The 22,367-nt window shown below is 34.5% G+C and overlaps 1 protein-coding gene across 1 annotated transcript in view; it reads right to left on the bottom strand.

The window, feature by feature from the left end:
- Window positions 1–449: 449 nt before the first annotated feature.
- Window positions 450–22,367, bottom strand: part of SIDL (SIDL trafficking protein particle complex subunit 10) — a 43,469-nt gene continuing 21,551 nt past the window's right edge. The window contains exons 8-14 of the mRNA XM_072535763.1: window positions 19,997–20,368; window positions 15,859–16,239; window positions 12,303–12,563; window positions 9,788–9,952; window positions 9,224–9,601; window positions 6,843–7,164; window positions 450–2,982 (exon numbers count right to left, since the gene is read on the bottom strand). Coding sequence (XP_072391864.1) covers window positions 2,861–2,982; window positions 6,843–7,164; window positions 9,224–9,601; window positions 9,788–9,952; window positions 12,303–12,563; window positions 15,859–16,239; window positions 19,997–20,368 — 2,001 coding nt within the window. The 3' untranslated portion in view covers window positions 450–2,860. The remainder of the gene's footprint in view (window positions 2,983–6,842; window positions 7,165–9,223; window positions 9,602–9,787; window positions 9,953–12,302; window positions 12,564–15,858; window positions 16,240–19,996; window positions 20,369–22,367) is intronic.

Genomic DNA, 22,367 nt, shown 5'->3' with positions numbered 1-22,367 from the left:
CATCTATCTTTCTTCTGTATCCGTAGTAGATAATCTTCTAAAAAATTATCCAACTCAGCGGCTGCCAACGCAAGAGGAAGGTCTCTATGGGTCCTCGATGGGTTGGCAACCTCTGAGAGTCTTGCGTTGCCATAATGTAAATATGTTTAAAACATCATTTAAATTATTTATCAACAGATATGTATTAACAAAGTTAACAACATATCTCTAACGTAATTAATCGCAAACAAGATTTGATAGCAACTGTCTTTGATATAAAAGGCGTATTTGATACCATCTCTAGAAACGCTATCCTTGACAAAGTTTCTCAAAGTAACCTCACTGGCAACATATAAGCATTTATGAAAAACTTCCAACAAGAAACAAGAACTTCTAGCTAAACTTCCTAACTTCTAGAACGTTCAGGGTTTCTGTCAATAAAATATGAATGGGGAATAAAACAAAGAAAGTAACAAACAATAAATATACATTTATTTGTAACCAATAGTTTAAATAAGATATATTTACATCAATAATATACAATTTAGGTACATATAAATAATACAAATCCTATCACCTAAATTTTAACCTTAACCAAAGGAATCATTGTGAAGAATGTATGAGTGTTATAGATTTAAAACGTTTTTTAAGAAATATATTATTAAATTGTCAAGAATATACAACAGAAATATATACCTAAAGTTTACAATGACGTTTCAAGGTCAATTTGTGAGAGCGCTACAAAAGATACAGCCAAGGATTCGGGACATTCGGATAGAACAAACACAAATTGTTCAGTACATAATCACACGGGAAAATACTTCGTCTTATTAATACTTCTAAGGAGGTCTGATAAATTCTCAGCCTCGTCCATCGCATCACCATTATATTATCACCAGTATTATATTTTCCATTATGATGGTGTATGTGCTAGTAGACGCTATGTAGAGCATCTAGTCGTAAGTTCGTTTCATGATATGAAGTATTTCGTTTATTATTCACGGTTTTCTCTTTCGGGTGGCGTCTTTGGATATTTTAACTCGCTACAAACCGAATTTTTATATGTATGTTTTCTTTTACTGTTTTATCCTGTTTACAACTAATGTTTTTTATACCCAGCTGTGCGTCTAGTCGTATATAACTTTTGTTGTCTTTGATTGTCAGCGTACCATGTCATTTTCTGTCTTGACTTATGCTTATAGATTTTTTTAAGTTTAATTCTCATAGTTGCTATTATTGTATTGGGCTCTGAATTTACGTCGCAGCTTGGGTATGTTTTTACGTTTAAAATGCCATTACAAAACCTATTGTTAGTTACGCATCAACTTAGAATAGTAGAGTTTGGGGCGGTTGAGCATAGTAAAATTTCGATCGTTGAAAAAAGAGACATCCTATGATTTTTTGTCGACGCCCCTCGATGATTGCCGTCAGGTGTGAAATGTGGGCACGCGTGACAGGCGGATTCTTTCTCTTCATCTAACCATCGTCTTCGTCTAAACGTCAATTATCCAATAGTCTTCTTCGTATTTTTCCTATCCATTTGGCAATTTGTCTTTTCTCCTTCTGTAACTGAAGTGGTTGAGCACGAGAAAAATTTTTTTGTCAGTCCTCTTTGATAATTAACGCCAGGTATGGGACGTGCGCAGATGACTTGTGAGCCACGCCCCCTTACAAGATGGCTACTGCGCTCCTATTGGTCCATTGACGTCACATGGACAATCCAAGTCATTCCTGGTAACTGTTAACTATAGTCAGTCGTTTGAAGCCGTTGTGATGCGCGTGATGTTAAAAATGGGAAAAATCGACTATCATACAATAATAATTTTTAAAAGAAGGTTTAATACAGGTTGAAATTAATTTTGAGCTTAAAAATGTATATGGCGCCTCTTTACTTTTAATTCTAGTGTGAAAAACTTAACGACCGAAAGGCCAAGAAGAACTAATGATGGTGCAAGGTAAGCTGGAACACATAAAGTATAACAATGTAAAGATATCGTCCCAATTTTTACAAGCAGCATTATTGTTACAGAACTGTTCAAAAATAACAGTAACAAGGGACATCTGTTTTAAATGATTCAGAGAATACTTAGGTACAAGCAATGTTGCTATAGACAGGGTCTTACTGAACTGAGTAAACGCCGGCGACTATTTTTTAGAATGCAAACGGTATTTATTCATACTGATCATTTGAAAAATGGCAATTAGGAGCGTATACTATCATCCAGCTTTATTTGGACGACAATTTGAAAATAAAACACTACTTGATCGACGACAGACATCAGATTATATTATTTCCTTTTCTCAAACTTACAAAATGGATCGAAGGACCACTATTTCACAATGATGCCATAGTAAAAACTTTACACTATTTTGAATAGTTCGAACAAAATTACATTTCGGGAGACACAAATGCTTTTTATCAAGGAGCCTGTGTTTAAAAATCAACAAGGAAAATAACAAAAATCATACTTTTTCTTACTTTGATTCGATTTACATCTAGCTCACAATCGACCTCGCTGAAACTTGAGAAAATGCACATTGTACAGCAAGAATTTTTTAAATAATATACAGTCAATTAACACTCATACTTATTTTTAAACTTATTGCAATACGTGATGAAGAATATACAAAAATAAATGAGAAAAATATGCTCTGCGTAACTAAGATTGGCACAAAATCAGTCGTAATAAAAATAAAAAATAAAGGGGAGTAAAAAACAACCCGTCTTAAACATGTATACTTATATATGCACCTACCCAACGAAAAAACCAATGAGCTTCCCTATATTTTTAAGTTCTCATGCTTTGTTCCAGTAGAAAAAAAATACGCCTATATAATGTAATTGAATTTGTTTGTGTGGCAGACGGAGAGCTTGGAATGTTCACTGTGCAGATTCGTTCGTGTTGGCTATAACGTGCACTTGGGTTCCTTTGCTCTTGTTGTAAACCTGGCCGGGACTGAAGGGCTCTAGCCGTGGATGTGTGTCACCTTTTTTAGATTTATCTACAAAGAAATATAAAATCAACGTTATACAGTCAACAACACAATATGAGTCTATGAAGTGAATTTAAGCTAGGTCTTAGAGCACCTAGAACATATGTAAGAACAGCTGTAGGGAACGGTATAATAGCACCTTTAATGTAAAGCTGCTATCCTAGCAAAGACAACTGATAAGATGTCTTCCAAAATCAGGCTGGTGAATATCCTCACTATCTATATAATCTATAATATCCTAACAATTCAGTATTAGTTCAATCAATAGAGTAAAAATAGGATAGTACCTCCGATTTCTATCGTAATGCATAGATTTTGATGTAATTTTGCGAACAAGCTTACCTTCTAATTCAAAGACTACTTTTTTAAAGGTGTGAAAACTACCTGTTATTTCCAAAATTAAATAAAATTAGTTGATACGTAAATCAAAGTTATTTTTAGGCTTTAATAGCATTTAATGAAGTTAAATAAAGGTATTTTTATACTTTAAGACATTATTGTTTATTTATGTATGTATGTACGTATTTATATACTACAAAGCAGCCTACGATGTCACACCATAGAATAACCGAACACACATAGAAGCGACACAACGGTCCAAAAGCGTGTACCATTTTTGTATACGCATGCCCGATTCTGGTTGTTTAACTGTCAAAAACACGTGCTTATTCTTTAATTCTGGTTGTTTTCGATAGTCCGTAGGCGTCTATGGTAAATACTCGACACAACAAGTGCATTTGACCATTTATATAATTTATTTATAGTTAAAAGGTTATAGTTATAGTTAAATATATAAGTTTATAGTTATAGTTAAAAGTTTAATTTATATTTAAAATGTCTGGATATATTTGTGCGATTCGAGGATGTTCATCTGTGACAGGAAAAGGAATAAGTTTATTTAGATTTCCTAAGAATAATAATAGGTAATTACTATTGCTTTGTAATCATTATTAGTTATTACATAATAGTATTGGTTTGATGACCCTGCAGGTCATCATGCAGGGTAGAGTCGATGGCAAAAAGGGAATAGGTAGAAAGAGGAAGTCACGGCTGCGAAATATTCGAGACTGGACAAACATGACTGTAGACGAATTATTCCACGTTGCAAAAGACAGAGAAGCTTTTAAAAATGTGGTCGCCAACCTCCGTTAATGGGGACGGCATAGGAAGAAGAAGAAGTATTGGTTTGACTTTCGAACAGTAAGCCGACGCTGACGTGTCTGTCCGAGCTATAAAAAATAAACTTTGGTCTGCCAAGGGATAGTTCAAAATGAAAACATTAAATTTGGTGTCAGTGCTATTTCTTTTATTGAAAGACGCAAGTCTCCGAAGGCTCAGGTCAAAAAATCAACAGATGGTGGCCGGGTGTCAGCGCGCTCGAAGACAACAATACGAATATAGTATTTTTAGGAAATAAAAATATATAGAGGGTTTTATACACGAGAATATTTGATTTAAGAGCGTAGGCGCAAAATTTCGGGCAAATATTTTTTAAATGTATTCATTTTTTTCGAATCATGAAAAAACTAATAAGTATTTTTGAAAAATTTAAACGCAGAATGAAATACCACATTATTACTAAGAGCCAAAAGTCCCCGAAAACTTCTATAATATTTATTTTAATAAGTTACAGGGGTGAAAAAAAAAAAGAGAAAATGTGATTTTTAATTTCAAATATCTCATTCAAAAAAACTTTTTGTTTATTCTAAGGGACTTTCGGCCCTCGGTAATAATGTAATCTTTCATTCTGTGTTTAAATTTTTCAAAAATATTTGTTAGTTTTCTCAGGATTCCAAAAAAATGTTAAAAAGCATTGGCCCGAAATTTTGCGCCTACGCTCTTAAACGAAACAAAGAAATTACTAAAATGCTCAAACTAAAAATTGTTGGAAACATAATTAGACCGATAATTGGGAAAATCTTAAAATTACAACAGAACAAGACTTCAAAATTGCAAAAACATGGTTGCAAATAAACAAACTTACCTTAAATTATGAAAAAACTAAATAGGTACTCATCTACTTTTTGCTATATACAAAAGTTGTCTGCCAATTTTTAATTCATTAAATATAAATAAAAAAGATCAAATATATGGATCGAAGTACATAAAATATTTAGGAGTTTTAAATGGGAATTACAAATAAAAAATATTAAAACTTTATTTGTTGCATATCTCAACATTTAGTGACATTTTTGTGACTTAGTCAGGAGAAAACTGTAAATTTATTAAGATTAGATATTGACAAAAGTTAAATATTTCATTACTTACAATATACTTAGAATATACTAATACTCTTATAGTTGTAAGTAATAAAGTATTATTTATAAATACAGAAAAAGTTCTTTGTTTAAAATTTGTTCTGTTAAAAATTTGTAGTGCCAAAGTGTGGATAGAAGCTTGCAGACGAGATTTGTTATTCAAAATGGATTCACTTTATAATAATTATAGGATTTGTGAACTGCATTTTGAAGATGATGTTATTTAAAAGGAAATAAAAGAAAAACATTGGCGCATGACGCAGTACCTTCAATGATCTTTGTTATTTATATTTAACGAATTAAAAATTGGCAGACAACTTTTGTATATAGCAAAAAGTAGATGAGTACCTATTTAGTTTTTTCATAATTTAATGTAAGTTTGTTTATTTGCAACCATGTTTTTGCAATTTTGAAGTCTTGTTCTGTTGTAATTTTAAGATTTTTAGTAATTTCTTTGTTTCGCTTAAGAGCGTAGGCGCAAAATTTCGGGACAATGCTTTTTAAATACAATCATTTTTTTCGAATCCTGAGAAAACTAACAAATATTTTTGAAAAATTTAAACACAAAATGAAAGATTACATTATTACCGAGGGCCGAAAGTCCCTTAGAATAAACAAAAAGTTTTTTTGAATGAGATATTTGAAATTAAAAATCACACTAAATTTTCTCTTTTTTTTTTTCACCCCTGTAACTTATTAAAATAAACATTATAGAAGTTTTCAGGGACTTTCGGCCCTCAGTAATAATGTAGTCTTTCATTCTGCGTTTAAATTTTTCAAAAATACTTATTAGTTTTTTCAGGATTCGAAAAAAATGAATGCATTTAAAAAACATTGGCCCGAAATTTTGCGCCTACGCTCTTAAGAATTTATATTGTGTGATATGCCCACTGACTATTAATTTTCTGGTTGTTAGCTGTCATTGGCAGCTTGGCCACGTAACTTCAAAGGACTGTCGCTTCTCTGTGTTCGATTGTTCTCTGGTCACACCTAATACGTATGTCACAACTCACAACCTGCTTGGGAAAGTAGGTGGTATTTATTTTCATATTTTACATTCAATATTTTTCTTTTACTGTACTATAAGTGATTTAATGAAGATTTATAAAATTCCGAATGTCTTTATTTTTTTAATAAGCTACAAAAATGTTTCTTACATATCAAGTAAATTTATGCATTACAACGGAATTCGGAGTCAAATATCCTCATTGACTGGACTATTCCTTATATCATATCATATCACCTATTATTGCAGAAAGCGCTGATACCCTTATATTAGTGTCTATTTTTCCTCCTTACCAATTTAAACTAGCTACAAATTGGCGTTTTCATCAACATTAAGAGGAGAATCAAACCTCGTCTCTGTAGACGAGAATCAGGATCTAGAGGATCTGTTAAGAAAAACAGGAGAATCTGTTCCTGTAATTATTTAGGCCTGCTTTACGAATAGAATATATGATAAAATAAGAAGAATCATTTAAATCACCAATCACACAATGCATGTTAAACAATTTATTTGTAAGATACAGTTCATTCTGTTAGTTCTAGAGGAGTTAGACTAAGAAAACTTAACATTTGTATATAGTTTTATATCTTTCATTAATAACATACCTGCAGATCCAATCTCAGCCGGAATATACTTCGAAATCCTCACCAACGGAAGCGGCAGATGCCCACTCGTCAACGGCATAACTTCCAAGACGACGGTTTGGGATTTCTCTTGCAATTCAAACGACACTACCCCGGCAGTTCGGCCACACACGGCCCACACGCTCTGCTCGGCCAACACTTCGTACATTATGGACTTGACGGACTCTGCTTGTGTCGGGCATAAAGTGTTCTCGATGGTGAGGTGAAGGTGGCACACGATCCCCACTTTGCAAAACTCGCTTCCTTTAGCAGGCTCCACTGAAGTGTCCAGAATGTATAACGTCTAGAAATATGGTCGAATTAATAAATATATTGGGATGCTAGTCTGGACCAAAATTAAGTTGTGACTGTCGATATATATCACTTAAAACATCCGAAATAAATTGTGATTAACAATTATACACAATGATATGGAGATCGTCTTTCGTTTCAAATGTAAATAAACAAGATTTGTAACCTGGTCGATAGAGGCATTTATAATCAAATTGCTCAATCCATACAAATTTCTGGCAATCATTTAATTTATAACTTACAGTACCTGGCTAAATTATTAGGTCAAGCATTAAAAATTTGCATTTTTTAAAATTAATAATTTTTATCAACAGGAATGTTATTATTTTTTCGCATAGCAACATTTAATACAGTATGGTAACATTATTGTACTATTTTAACGTTGACAACACCGCCATATCCGCCATTTCTAGACAGTATTGCGTCCTGTCAACTAGTGTGCATTTTATAACCTCAAATACTGTCTGTGAACATTTGAATTCTAAACGGTTTTGACCTGAAATTTTATTGCAGAGGTGAGCGATTTATCCTTTTTTTTATTATTTGTTTAGATTATAAACATATGAAGTGAAGTTATTGGTATAATTAAGGGTATTATAGATTTTTAGATGGGGAAAAAAGCTGATCTATTACCAAAACGAGTAGACCAAGTATTTGGACTCCTAAAAGCTGGACAAATTTCTCAAAATGAAATAGCAGCAATGGTAGGAGTATTAAGAAGTTCTTTAAGGAATATAAAACAGAAAATTGTTTCTGGAGTCAGTTAGGATCCAAAGCACAAGAGTCACAGTGGAAGAGATCGTGTGACTACTCCTAGGAGTGATCGCAAAATTAGAGATATTTGCCTAGTAAACAGAAAGAAACCACTGCGAATTCTTACCCAGGAGATAAGCGATGAAGGAATTTGTGTTTCAGAAAGAACAGTTAGTCGAAGACTGGTCGAAAACAAACAAATATTTCGTTGAATACGTTTTTCAAATTTTTACAGAAAAAACGAAGTTTATTCGGAGACGTCCCAACGAGAAATACAAGCCAGACTGCATTGTGCTCACCATCAAACACCCATCGACACTCATGGTCTGGTCTGTGGTATCCGGCAAAGGTACAGGCCGTCTCTACGTGGTGGAAAACACGATGAGACAAGACCAGTACTGGAAAGTACTCGAGACGAGACTTTTGCCACAACTGCAGGAATGGTTTCCTGGAGAAGAGGAACCCATATTTATGCACGATGGTGCTCTTTGCCACAAGAGTATTTCAAGTTATTTAAAACAAAAAAAAAATTAAAGTTCTTGACTGGCCAGGCAACTCGCCTGATATGAACGCTATTGAGAATAAGTGGGAACTACTGAAAAGGGAGATTGCGAAAAAAAACATTACTAATCAAAGGGAGTTTTTACCTCACCTCCAGGAAACTATTCAAGCCTGTATCGAGAGCATGCCTCGACGTGTTCAAGCTCTTTAGCAGCCAAAGGCGGACAAAAGTTTTTTGTTAACTTTTTTAGTACAGTTTAATTCCCTAAGAGTTAATATTCAAAACAGTAATTTTTTTCAAATATATTCATAATCATGAGAGAAATAACTTCATATAGTAAATTTTTCCTTGCTTGGTCTAATAATTTGGCCAGGTACTGTAGATTTAGTGGTCTGATAGCCACTATTGTCAAGCCCGCGAAAAAAATTGCGCCACATATTCCGTTATTTCTGATAGCAGTCGACACTGATGCTGTATAACAGTTCACAATAACAATATTTCAGTGATATGTATTGTTATAAATTATATTCGAAGTATTCCAGTTTCATTATTCAGTTCTTTTGTGTGTCCCGTTTGGTTTTCACCGTAGTGGTTCCAAACGTTCATCTGACGACCATTACCAAAAGTTTGTATATGAAATGCGCAAAATCAGTGCCTCTATTGACTGGGTAGAAACCTTGTTTGTTTACATTCCGATACCAGGATTTTTTGTTCAGAAATTCTATGTTCGTTGATAATATTCAAGGCACATTCATATTATAAGTTTATTAATTTAATAATATAGCTAATATCCTACCTGATAGTCGGCGATTTCAAAAAAATATTGAAACAGCTTGTTGCTCCCCGTTTGCTTGTCAAAATTGTAGATAAGAGAAAATTCGGCTTTGATCAGAGCATCCATCTCCGACGTTAAAAGCAATTCCCATATATAAGAATTACTTGACCCGTTTGAAATAATTTGACTAGATAGACAGTTTCTTTCGACCAATTCGCAAACTCCCCCGACGTTCAAGTTGACCCCCCGAGCTACTAGATTGTCGCACTGGCCCGTCACCGTTACCTGGACGAATTTTTTGGTTAGAACGGTGAACAGCTTCCAAGAGGACGTTAGTGGAGGAGTGAAACTGAGCCCTACTACTATGGGCTTCGTCGTCCATGGCACGTGGATGGTAACCTAGAATTATCAATATCAAATTATGTCTAATTTTTCATATATAGTATCAAATATGTACAATAAAGCTTTCATTTAAAATACACCGTAAATATCTGAATAAATAAACATCTCTAGTGTAGCGTAGTTACTTTCGTTACTACAAATTTTTTATTCATTAATACAAATGCAAATAATCGTTCTACATACCTGATTATCTTTTAATAATGGATCTGCTAACACCCTTAATGAACGTCTATTACTACTAAATGGAACATTTTGACCAACTTCGATTTCTAACGTACTTTGCAAATTCTCCTCAGGTTCAGTCTGCAGTGATAATCCTGGTGATGCAATCAATTTTATCTTTGAGCTCTAAAACGGGTAAAAATGCCATTAAAAATTTCACAGTTTTGCATAGTGTTTAGTAAATCTTATTTAACTTATTTAGATATTCAATAGCTTCTTTCGTAGCCAACAAGAAATCCTCGCGACTGCCTTGATCTATCGAGGACACCATGACTCCTTTTTTTTTCAAACGCTTCCACCAGGAACTCGAATGACACGTTGTTACAGGCTCCCTCCACGCCTAGAAAAGACGCCACCGTTATCTCTTTGCCTCATAACGACTTTGAGAGTAGTTTATTGAGATAGTCCAACGCTAAGTCTGTTGACTTTCCTGGCTGGTATGCATACTGACGATGGCTGAGTGGTTTATCTCTTAGGCACTTTATCATTTAATATTTTGTCCGGTTAAAAAACAATAAAAGGTTCTACGTTTTTTAGAACTGGAGATATTGCAAATCTTTCAGCGCGTTCCAATCTCAAAAGCTGGCGGGCTCCATACTTCTTCCCCCACCACCAACCTTGGCAGAATTCGCGTGAGAACCTTCTCTTTAAAGGGAGAAGTAATCTCATAAATAAATTTATATATATAAATTTATATATATATATATATATATATATATATATATATATATATATATATATATATATACACTTGCGTGCATAGAAATCGGCCCACTGTAAACTTTTGACTTTAACTATATTTTTTTCAAGAAATATTCATCAGATCACAAAAACAAATATACTGTTTGAAAGACAATTTAATATGCTTTAATGTGAGTATAAATTTATCAAGAAGGCTTATCGTTTACATGCGTAGTAACCGGTAAACAAATGAAACGTGTTTATGTGGTGATTGTCACGAAAATAACAAATTTGTCTAATTGTAAAAGTATTGCCTTTGCAAGTGAAATTTGCATATTATTCGTTTTTCATAATCTCAGCAGTGTTCAAGTGTGTTAGTTTAATGCATACTACACCACAAAAAGTCGCCCAAGTTATTGCTCTAATCGAAAATGGACTTAGTCAGCGAGCTGTTGCTAGACAATTGGATATGACACGCGCAGCGGTTCGAAGAGTGTACCAACGTTATAAGGAGACTGGATCCTTTCATAGGCGACCTGGAACAGGCAGACGGCGATTTACAACCGCTCGTGATGACCGCTTTATTGTGTCAACAACATTAAGAAATCGTCACCTTAATGCCGTTCAGGTGCAACGACAGCTCCGTGAGGTGCGAAGAGTGGCTGTTAGTCAGTGGACAGTGAGACGAAGACTGCGGGAAAATAACCTGACCCCTAAAACACCTGCGATTGGTCCAAAACTTACTCCAGCTCATCGGCAAGCACGCCTGCGTTTTGCACAGGATCATCGGAATTGGACGTTGGAACAATGGGGATCTGTTCTGTTCTCAGATGAGACCAAAATATGCCTCTTTGGTAGCGACCGAAGAAGGAAAGTGTACCGGAGACCAGGAGAGAGATTTGCAGAATGCTGCTTTGAAGAGCGGAGTGCTTATGGGGGTGGTTCCTGCATGATCTGGGGTGCAATTTCTATAGGAGCACGAACCGATCTTGAGTTCATTCGTAGGGACGACCGTGTTCACGGAAGAAGAGGTTTAACGGCTGCCAGATATATCGAGGAGATTTTAGCAATTCATGTGGTACCTTACGTCGATTACATTGGAGACGAATTTATCTTTATGCATGACAATGCAAGGGCACACACCACAAGAATCGTGCAAGATTACATTGCAGAAGTCGGTTTTCAGGTTATAGACTGGCCAGCAAACAGTCCTGACCTAAATCCGATCGAACATTTATGGGATGAGCTAAAACGAAGAAATCGAGCTAAACTTCATACCCCAGACTCGATCCCAGAGCTTATTCTTGCAGCAGAAGAAGAGTGGCTTAACATCCCACAAGCAACAATAGCAAACTTGATTAGATCTATGCCTAATCGTATGAGAGATGTTATTAGGGCAAGAGGAGGTCATACCCATTATTAAAAAATTAAGTGTTAAGTTTTAAATTGTCAATAACCCTATTTATGTTAATAATAAAAAAGCTTAATTTGCTTAATGAATTCATTTCACTATGTTAAACATAGGAAGCCGAAATAAGTTTTCATAAATTTATACTCACATTAAAGCATATTAAATTGTCTTTCAAACAGTATATTTGTTTTTGTGATCTGATGAATATTTCTTGAAAAAAATATAGTTAAAGTCAAAAGTTTACAGTGGGCCGATTTCTATGCACGCAAGTTTATATACATGTACCTATTACTAGATAAAGTTAGGACGTTAAGGTTATTATGACATTGCAAATTAAGGAGTTTAATTTGCGATTAAACAAAATAAATAAATAAAAATACTTACAGGATCAATAGAATAACTTCCTATAGTCGTAATCAAATTCATACTTTGTTCTATGCCGGTAAGTAAAGGTGCTGCCTTTTTGTATAATTTGAGTGTAGGATGTTCCTGCTTCACGTCGAACACCAGCCTGGGCGATAACGTAGGTGACAGAATGTGTAAGTTTTTTATATGAATAGCTATTTGCCCGAAGTAGAACTTCCCGATTTGAGTCGCTTGTTTTTTCAGTCTTATCAAGTTTAGTCCTGGAGTTATCACCAAAGGCTGGAACAATATTAAAGATATAACAAAATGAAAATAAAAATAGTTAGTAAATATAATAATAAAACGTTTCTATCATTTTTAAAAGATTTTAAAATGTTTATTTATGTTTAGTGAAACAGTTAATCACAAAAACCAAAATATAATGACTTAAATCCAACAAAAAACGGAACAAAAGTCTGTCTTACCGCCCTATACCTCTTATTAATGTAATCCGCAAAGTTCTAGAAAAACTATAAATAAAAGACTGTTGTGCTTAACGCCTTAATTGCCTTAACTTATATGTACATGGCATTAATATTATGAAACATTTATTTTCTTCCGAATCTTCTAACTTTGGGAAACAGAATCCCCTTCGGCTACCTGATCTAAGTGCTGCTTGTCTCCTTCCTGGATGTCTGTTTCTGTAGATTCTATTTTTGGCACGGACCTTCGTTCCTGGACAACTTAATAGATTTTGAATCAGAGATACATGAAATATTTGCAAATGGTCAGAACATTATTACAGTATTCTTCGATCACAAATGCATATGCAACGTTTTGAATTTTTTTCATTCAAGAACTTTCTGTGTCGGTACCGATAATACCATCTCAACAAAGAAAATACAATAAAATGGTACATCTAAGGGATCAGTCATAAGTCCAACTCTCTTTCTCTTGGCTTTGAATTATATGCTGAATCACCGCTCTCTACTAGTGAACGGAAGACTGTACGCTGCCGATTTACATGAATCATTTAGAAGAATCTATTTATAAACTAGAATTATGGTCCAAATCAGTAGGAATGCAATTCCCTTCTTTAAAAATGTTGTATTTATTTCCTTTGATTTGAGAATTTTTCAGTGAAATCTTTGATTTAGAAAAGAAAAGCTTCTTCTTAGGGCGCCGTCTCCCTACGGAGGTTGGCAATCATAATGGCTATTTTTATTTTTTAACTTGCTGCTCTAAACAAATCAATCGATCTGCATTGATACCAATCACGTAGATTCTTCAACAAAAATTCTTCTTTTCAAAGAAAAGCTAAAAAAGTTCAAAAGCTTTTCGATTACCGCAATAAGTATATTAATAGACGCATCCACAAGAATCAATCTCTCATTCAATCCAAATCCAAAGAATAAGACCCTCATCATATGAAAACTTAATATTTACTCCTCACCAAAAATGGAGTTTATGAAATTTCTTGACCTCACCCTATTGCCTACAACATGGAGAGTTCTCCTCAATTATAATAAAGCATATATATAAAAAACGCTGGAAAGGCTTTTGATAGGTACATCAGAGACGAAGTGCTAAAACATAATCTTCTAAGCATTAGTCAATATGCATACCAACCTGGTAAATCTACGGACTCTGCGTTAGATGATCTAAATAGGCTTATCTCAAAGTCAATGGAAGACAAAGAGATAGCAATGACCGCTTTATTACACATAGCAATGACACATTACAGAACATTCGCCAAAATTTACGGCAGGCCTAATAAGCAGAGACATAAAAACAGTCTTCTAACAGGGCACTTTAAGCTGATGGAATTATCAGATGATGACCTGTGCAGATTCTGTCACCTCGAAGAAGAAACAGCAGAGCACATTCTATGTCAGTGTGAGAGTTCTATGTCACCGGCAAATAGCTACAGTCTTAAAGCTATTAGACTTTAAAAAGGGTCAGGCTAGAGAATGTTATCTAGGACTAGAGGACCACAATAGATCTGAAAAGGTCGCAGTGGAATAGGCCAAAAGGGCTCCTCTTCGTACTAACCCCCACTCAAACGACACGTCAGTGAAACACGTCAACATCGACGGAATAAATGGACCGTCCCCGCCACAAGTAGTGCAGTGAACTGTGAACAAGTGAAGTGATTTAGGTTCTCAGGAGACTGAGACCCCAGAAGCCTTGATGAAAACTTCAGACGAAATATCTGTGTACTCAAATTTGAGGCGGTTTAATCCGGAAACCGAATAAGTTTGACATAAATTTTTCTAATCTACCTCAAACTCAAATAGATCAAAATCTTCCGATTCCGATCAGGCCATACTAACATTACTCACAAATATCTTATGCCTCAGGGTGAAATACTCCAATGACATACATGACAATGACAATTGCTAATAAAATGTGAAAAATATAGAGTGATAAGACACAAAAACAATCTTCCCTGTATTGTTCTGAAGCTATTTTCTTGTGGCATTTTAAAGTAATTACTATTTAAATGGGAATAAGCCACAATTAAAGGTTAAAGTACGTTTATTGACGTTTCAATTTCCACTTCGGAAATCGTTCTCAAAATACAAACATTAGTAAATTAAATTCTTTAATTTATTTAATTTAATTTACTAATGTTTGTATTTTGAGAACGATTTCCGAAGTGGAAATTGAAACGTCAATAAACGTACTTTAACCTTTAATTGTGGCTTATTCCCATTTAAATAGTAATTAATCTTCCCTGTGATTTAAAAACGTTATTAGGTGAACATAAAAACACTGTAAATTAATAATGTTGCTAATGCCCATATGGTTAATGCGACTATCAGTTTTTTATAAATAAAAAAAATATAATTATGAGACAAAAACACCGAAAATTTGATATTTTGTTAATAGACATAAATAATGCGTGTACATTTATTACTGAAACACCCTGTATATTAATAAAAGCTATGTGCATAAAGAAATGTGCTTGCCTACCGTTTGTGTTATAGAAAACTTTAAAGTTCGCAGCTCGTCTTGACTTCGAACCTGAAAGTGTAGAATAGCGTTCTTAATTTATGTGTAATGATGTTAATAAAAGTTGTGAAATGTCAAAGCAAATATGTAAAGCAAAAATGCACAATATATCAATACAGAGAGTGTTTCATTTGTCGTTTAACTAAAGTGTATTTCGAATTTACTTTCAAGTTTAGTTCTACACAATGTCACCAAAACGTTCAGAAAAGGATATACAGTGTATCCTAAAAGTAACGCCCAAATTTTGCCAATATTATATGTTTAAAATTGTGCACATATAATATTGGCATAATTTATATTTCACCTGACAGTACCCTAATAGTGGTAAGTTATATTTTAGCATTTAAGTTACCCTCCCGGAGACCTGGTGATGCATAGCAAATTATAGTGAGCGAAACCGGTTGTCAAAGGTAGAATAAATTTATTGTAAGTCTATTATTTCTTTTACCTAAATAATAATTTAAAATTTTTTAAGTTATTGTTTGACAAATTACTGTTTGAATGCAATAAGAGGCAAAATATAAATGCGGCCCCTCGCACGACTACCAAATATGGTCAATTAAATAAAATATTCACTTACCAAATTAGTAACTTCTATACAATCGTCAATCTCTTCTTTCAGCTGTTGCGGCGTGCTGTTTTTCCTTTGCAATTCCGTAAACTTAGAAGCCACCCCGGCAGCTGCTAGCTGTTTGTCCTGTTTATACTCCAGATTCCTCTTCATCTTAAGCCGTTGCAGCATCGTGTCGGGCGTTCGCATATCCTTATTAGTTAATAATCTACTTGAACATATCTTTTCGCTAGTTTTCTTGTCTTTCGACGGTTCTACTACGGCTTCTAGAGAGATTGCTAACTTTGTACAGAGGAATTCTTTCGGAAAATTTGACTCTATGAGTAATTCAACTTTAATATCACTATCTTGCATTATGTCGTCTTCGTTTTTTATGCAGACGCTCATAACCTAAAAAAAGTTTAAGTTAAGTTAACAAAAATGTGTATTTTTGAATTATCTGAATGAATTGCAAATATTTAAATGATGAAAATATCGGAATACGTAGTAGAGTAGAGTAGAGTATTTATTTAACTACGTTAACGTAAGTAACGTAAGTAGCTGGTTTAACGGTTTTTGGTTGGTCAACTACAACAATCGCGGAAATTGTCAAATGTCACTCCCATACGCAAACCGTAAAAAGATGGGAAGAAGGGAAAGGATGTAAACTTGCCGGGGTAACACTAAGTAACCTTGAAGAGTCAACATCTAAGAAGTACTTGGGAATGACCAGGAAAAACCTACGTTTGGCAGTTGGTTTTTTAACTGGTCATTGTCAACTAAGCAAACACCTCCATACACTGGGGCTAGCAGACACACCTCTATGTAGGAAGTGTGAACGAGAAGACGAAACTGTAGAACATGTCCTATGTGAATGCGCAGAGTTATCGTTAATACGAGAGTACGCTTTCGGCGAGTCCTGGTCCACACATGCCCACATAAGAGAGATGTCTCCTGGTGACTTGTCCACCTTCCTAGAAATGGCAGGATGGACAATGAGCTAAGGGTGACAGCTCCCTGGGAGGATACACAATGGGTCAATTGTGGCCTAAGTGCTGTGAAACAGAGCTGGTTTAACGAAAGCTACCGGAAGTAAAATATGTCATACGATTTAGGCGCGTAGATAATAAATCCTGATATGAAAATTGGTCTATCTATCAATTCAGCTGAACAGCTGTACATCTGTCAAAACATACCCGGGGGCAGACATAAATTCTGATCATGTATCAGTTGTAGGTAATTTCAAAGTCAGAATGAAGAAGCTTACAAGTAAGTCGATGAAGAAGTATGATGTTAGAAAACTGAAAGATCCCAATGTTCGACCGAAGTTGAATATAGAAACAGTGAGAGAAATAAAAAAACAACACCCGAAGAAAGATATAGAGAAACGGAAATCGTGAATGACCGATGAAATTCTTGAACTTATGGATCAGAGAAAAAAAACAAAGGAAATCGCTAAGAATATAAGAGAATACATACCATCGTCGGAAGAAAGATTAGAGAAGCCAAAGCGAAACAAAAAACAGAACAATGTCAAGAAATAGAGGAGTATCAGAGTCGATATGATAACTTCAATGTCTATCGAAAGGTGAAGGAAATAGCTGGAAAGTTCCGAAAAGGCAACAGCGGAAAAAACAGATGATGAACAAAGAAGATAAAAAGAAAGTATGCGAAGAAAACTTGGAGAAACTTTTACAAGACCTTAGAACAATACAAGAACCCACCATTGACGAAAATTCAGGTCCCGAAATCCTACCAGAAAAAATAACGGCAGCCGTCAGACAAATGAAGGATGGAAACGCACCGGGACTTTCTGCAGAACTGCTGAAGCTATTAGAGAACATATAAAAATAATACCATTGCCCAAAAAACCAGGAGCAAAAGTTTGTGAAAACTATAGGACTATTAGCCTAATGAGTCATCTGCTGAAGCTGTTTTTAAAAGTCATCCACAAAAGAATTTACCGGAAATGCGAGGAACAAATTGCGTCCATTCAGTTTGGATTTGTGAATGCCGTTGGTAGGAGGGAAGCTTTATTTACCGTGCAGGTATTGTTTCAGAAATGTATAGATGTAATGTTTTTGCATGCCTGATTGACTACAAGAAGGCTTTCGATAGGGTCAGGCATGAACAAATGATGGAAGAGCTGAAGAGGACAGGAATTGATGGACGAGACCTAAAAATAATAGCTAACCTATATTGGAATCAATCAGAGGTACTCCAAATAGATGGAGAATATACAGATCAGTATATATCACTGATAGTCAATCTGTACTCGAAGCACATTTTTGAAGAGGCTCTAAAAGATATTGATGAAGGCATCTCAATAAATTGAGTCAAGCTCAACAACCTACGGTATGCAAATGATACAATAGTGTTTTGCAATACCATAGAAGGGCTGCAAAACTTAATGAACAAAATAACGGAAACAAATAGAATATAAAAACCCGAGAAAAACCAAGCTAATGATTATAAGCAAGGAAAACATAACTGGAGCAAATCTGTATGTGAACCAAATGAGAGTTGAACGTGTCTCACAGTACAACTACTTGGAAACTATAATCAATGAGTAGTGGATAGCATCGGAAAGGCAAAAAGTGTATTCTTAACTATCAGCTCTGTGTTCAAGAGCCATGACCTCGCCATAGAAACAAAAATAAGGCTCCTTAAATGTTATGTATACTCAGTGCTTCTGTACGGAGTAGAAACGTGGACATTGAGGTCGGAAACTCTATCAAAACTTCAGGCTTTTGAGCTAGGGTTATACAGAAGGATCCTGAAGATAACATGGGTAGACAAAGTCACCAATGAAGAAGTACTACGGAGGATGGTCACAAGCGCGGATTTGATCAACATTGTGAAGAGCCGTAAGCTGCAGTACTTGGTACATATAATGAGAAATAAAGGCAGATATGAACTACTCCAATGCATTTTGCAAGATAAAATTGAAGGAAAAAGGGCCCCAAGACGAAGAAGAATATCCTGGCTTGCTAACCTGAGAGCATGGTATAGAAAGACTTCAACGCTTAACTTAACATAATAATTTAGTCTCCAACCATTACTCAGGTTTTATACGCCAGGGAAATAAGCATAAAAGTACCCTGTTCGTGACACTGAACCGGTGAGGTAAACGACAGTTATTTTGAGTAGTATAGATCTCTGTAACAAGAACCTATATGTGTCCTGCAGTGGATTTTTTGGACTTAATTAGTTATCAAATTTAGGCCAAAAGCGCCAAATTTTGCTGTTTTCATTTATTAGCAAAAAGTGAAGCCTTTAAAACAAATTTAAGATTAATAAGCTTTTAAACCATATAAAAACCTTCAAAATGGCGTTTTTTAAATGTTTTTTATCCTTATTTGTTGCTTAGAAAGTTGCATAATAAGTCTGAAATTTTGGTATTTTATAAATGTTAATAACTTTTTAAAAAATAAACTTTGAAATTTTGACCATACTTTAACCACTCAAGAACCACCATTCTGTGTAATTTTAAGGTTCTAAGTTTATTTTTAAAAAGTTATTAACATTTATAAAATACCAAAATTTCAGACTTATAATGCAATTTTCTAAGCAACAAATAAAGGATAAAAAAGTGATCGGTCAAATAGTTTTAAAAGTAATTTTATTGGTTCCTTTTTTTTAAGTAATTGAGAATTATCGCCAACGTTCGGAACAGACAGGCATCCTAAAAAGCAGATCAATTCCACTATATTTTGTTTAAATATAATTATATACACAAATAAAAACGCCGCCGACAAAATTCAAACATGTGCAAGAAGTGCCTATCATATTTTAAGTCATCCACTTAAGTACTTTGGCACCGCAGCTTAACGTAAGATCATTCATAATACATGGTATACAAGACATTTTTGCGGTTTTCTACAAATCGCGACACAGTTGTTACTTCAGCTTCAGGTCCGTTACTAGGACGAATTTATCGGAGGATAGTTCATTTGATTACATGAAACTTTAACTTGAGAATACCCGTCAGAAAAAATGAGAGCATGTGATTTGTCTTTAAAAATACAACCACATGCAATGAATATAGTAAAATGGTAGAGTCGATGGTAAATTAAAAACCTACCAAAGCAAAAAAATCCAGTATAATCCCTATAAAAAATTGATATCTTATTGATATTTGTTAAAAATCATACAGTAAAAACCTCACCTTAAAAATATCACTAAAAGGCACAATTAAAGGTTCCTTCAACAGATTAATACACTTGCACATATCGTCGAAGTACGTCCACCGTATCAAAGTATCGATTTCCAAAGCAGCACTGACGGCGGCACTGGAGCAAACGTACTTTTTTGTATCGTCGGCTTTGAGGTGACACTCGGCCAGTTCTACTTGAGTCTGAGCGGCCAATTCGTGCCAACCGTCCTGCTCGAACGTCCTGAGGAGATCGGAGAGAAATGCGGCGGCCTTTTGGGTTTCTCCGAGTAACATGTAGAAGGAAGACAACTCGCGACCGACCAGTCGGGCCGAACGCAATCGGCCGATGTGTTTGTAGGTGCCCATGGCCAGTTCCGCTAGTTCCTAAAACAATAACCAATATATAAATTAGATATGATGTGTATAGTAGACATCGAAGTATTAGCAAGCATGTGAACAAATATCGAGAGAAAGTTTGTTAAAACTAGTAAAATACCAAATAAACGGCTGACATCAACATTATAACCCTATTAATGAAGATACATGTTAAACTATGCTTGAATTATCAGTTAATAATGTTACGGAACATGCGCAGCAGAGTAAATTTTGAAGAACGTGTGAAATGCGGCATCCTTTGATGTACCGCCAAGTGTGACAGATCTCACCTGTCAATTCGTCTTCTTTTTATTTACCTTGTCAAAACGTTCACACGTCATCCATAAAACGACAATTGTCAAACGTCATACGTCCCTTTTAAAAATAATATACGCCAGTGTGTAAAGACCATAGACGTATATATTAACATAGACGGAGCATGCCAGCAACGAACAGCTCTCTCTCTCTCTCTCCCGAACAAAAAGATACGCTGCTATACTTACTTGATGTACGATAGAGACACAACTAACAATGACAAAAAAGATGGCGTCGTTACTTAGCTCTAAAGATTGTTCGTTCGATCTGTTAATATATACGTCTATGGTAGAGCCATCTATTCGTTCAATGCAGCGACGGGAGGGGATATATGTCACGTTTAAAGTGCTCATATCGGCCAAATTAGTCATCACCGTAAGATTTTTATAACTTAACCTCAAAATGATGGTAGGTAATATTTGTTGCATAGCAAACTGTTACAGTATTACAGTAATAGCAATATTAGTTGCACTTTTATCGATTTCCGTCTATAATGTCTAATTTATATAGAAATAAGCTTTTATGTAATTATTACTAAAAATTAAATTCCACATACAGTTCCAATATATTAACTAATTTTATAAAACGATTCAGTAAAATAATAACATTATTACAATAATATATAAATATCATTTATATATTTACAACAGTAAATTTGCATTTACAGTTGGATAAAAAGTGAGGTTAGCATTAGGAACTCAAAAAATTATTATTGAAGTAAAGACTGAGCACATATAAACTCTGTAAATATATAAATTGATATAATAAATATAAACTATATAAATAGGTATTATATTATTGTTCAAAAATATACATAATAAGCAGTGACGTGCGGTGACATTTCCGGAAGGGGAAGCGATTCAATAAGGGCATAAAAAATATTTTCAATTTTATCCCAAATACTTTTAAACTGTTCTAGTTTTTTAATTATCGTATTTCGAAAGTCATCAATTTGTCGTATAAAAAATGCAATGTCATTTGACTTCGTCTGTAAAATGTTAAATAAAAATCAGTAAAAGGAAAAATCTCTACAAAGATATTAAACAAAAAATTTAAATCGAAATTTTCTTTAAGTGAATGTAAATAACCGTTAGCAGCAGTAACAGTCTCAGCATTCCATTTCGCATTAGTATCACAAACTTCTTAAAAAAATCTATTTACGAATTACGGTATTGAAACACTGTTTGCACTAAACATCCAATGTAGTTACATCTCGTCTGAGCAAAGAAGTTTTTTACACTTTTGTGAAAATTATTTATTACTTTTTGAGTTCCAATGTGTTTTTTGGCTTGTATTAAAAAGTAAATAAGGCCAGAAAAATAATTTTGCTACAATTTTGCAGCCGGTTAACCATTCATACTTCTTATAAAAACCAACCTAAAAATGTCTGGTAAATTTCTTTGCCGATTTTTCCACTTTTGTCTCTAAATTAATGAGTCCACTGACCTACTAGACTTCATAAAGTCCAGTTTCTCTTGATACTGAGCTAGGCAAGGCATAAACGATAAGCTCCCATGGTTGATTGAGGTATTATTTTTATAATAGTACTTCAATTTTCTTTGGTAGTCTTATCGTTACAAACAAAACAAGCCGAACACAATTTCACGGTAGCGAAAATTTCTTAAACTGACTGTTCTGAAAAAGAAAATTTGACTGTTAGGATGGCACTGATAAACGAGGAATCATAGAACTG

The sequence above is a fragment of the Diabrotica undecimpunctata genome, chromosome 6, assembly GCF_040954645.1.
Source record: "Diabrotica undecimpunctata isolate CICGRU chromosome 6, icDiaUnde3, whole genome shotgun sequence".
Taxonomy (NCBI): domain Eukaryota; kingdom Metazoa; phylum Arthropoda; class Insecta; order Coleoptera; family Chrysomelidae; genus Diabrotica; species Diabrotica undecimpunctata.
Note: the sequence above shows the minus strand (reverse complement) of the source record. Positions and strands in the feature narration are given on the sequence as shown.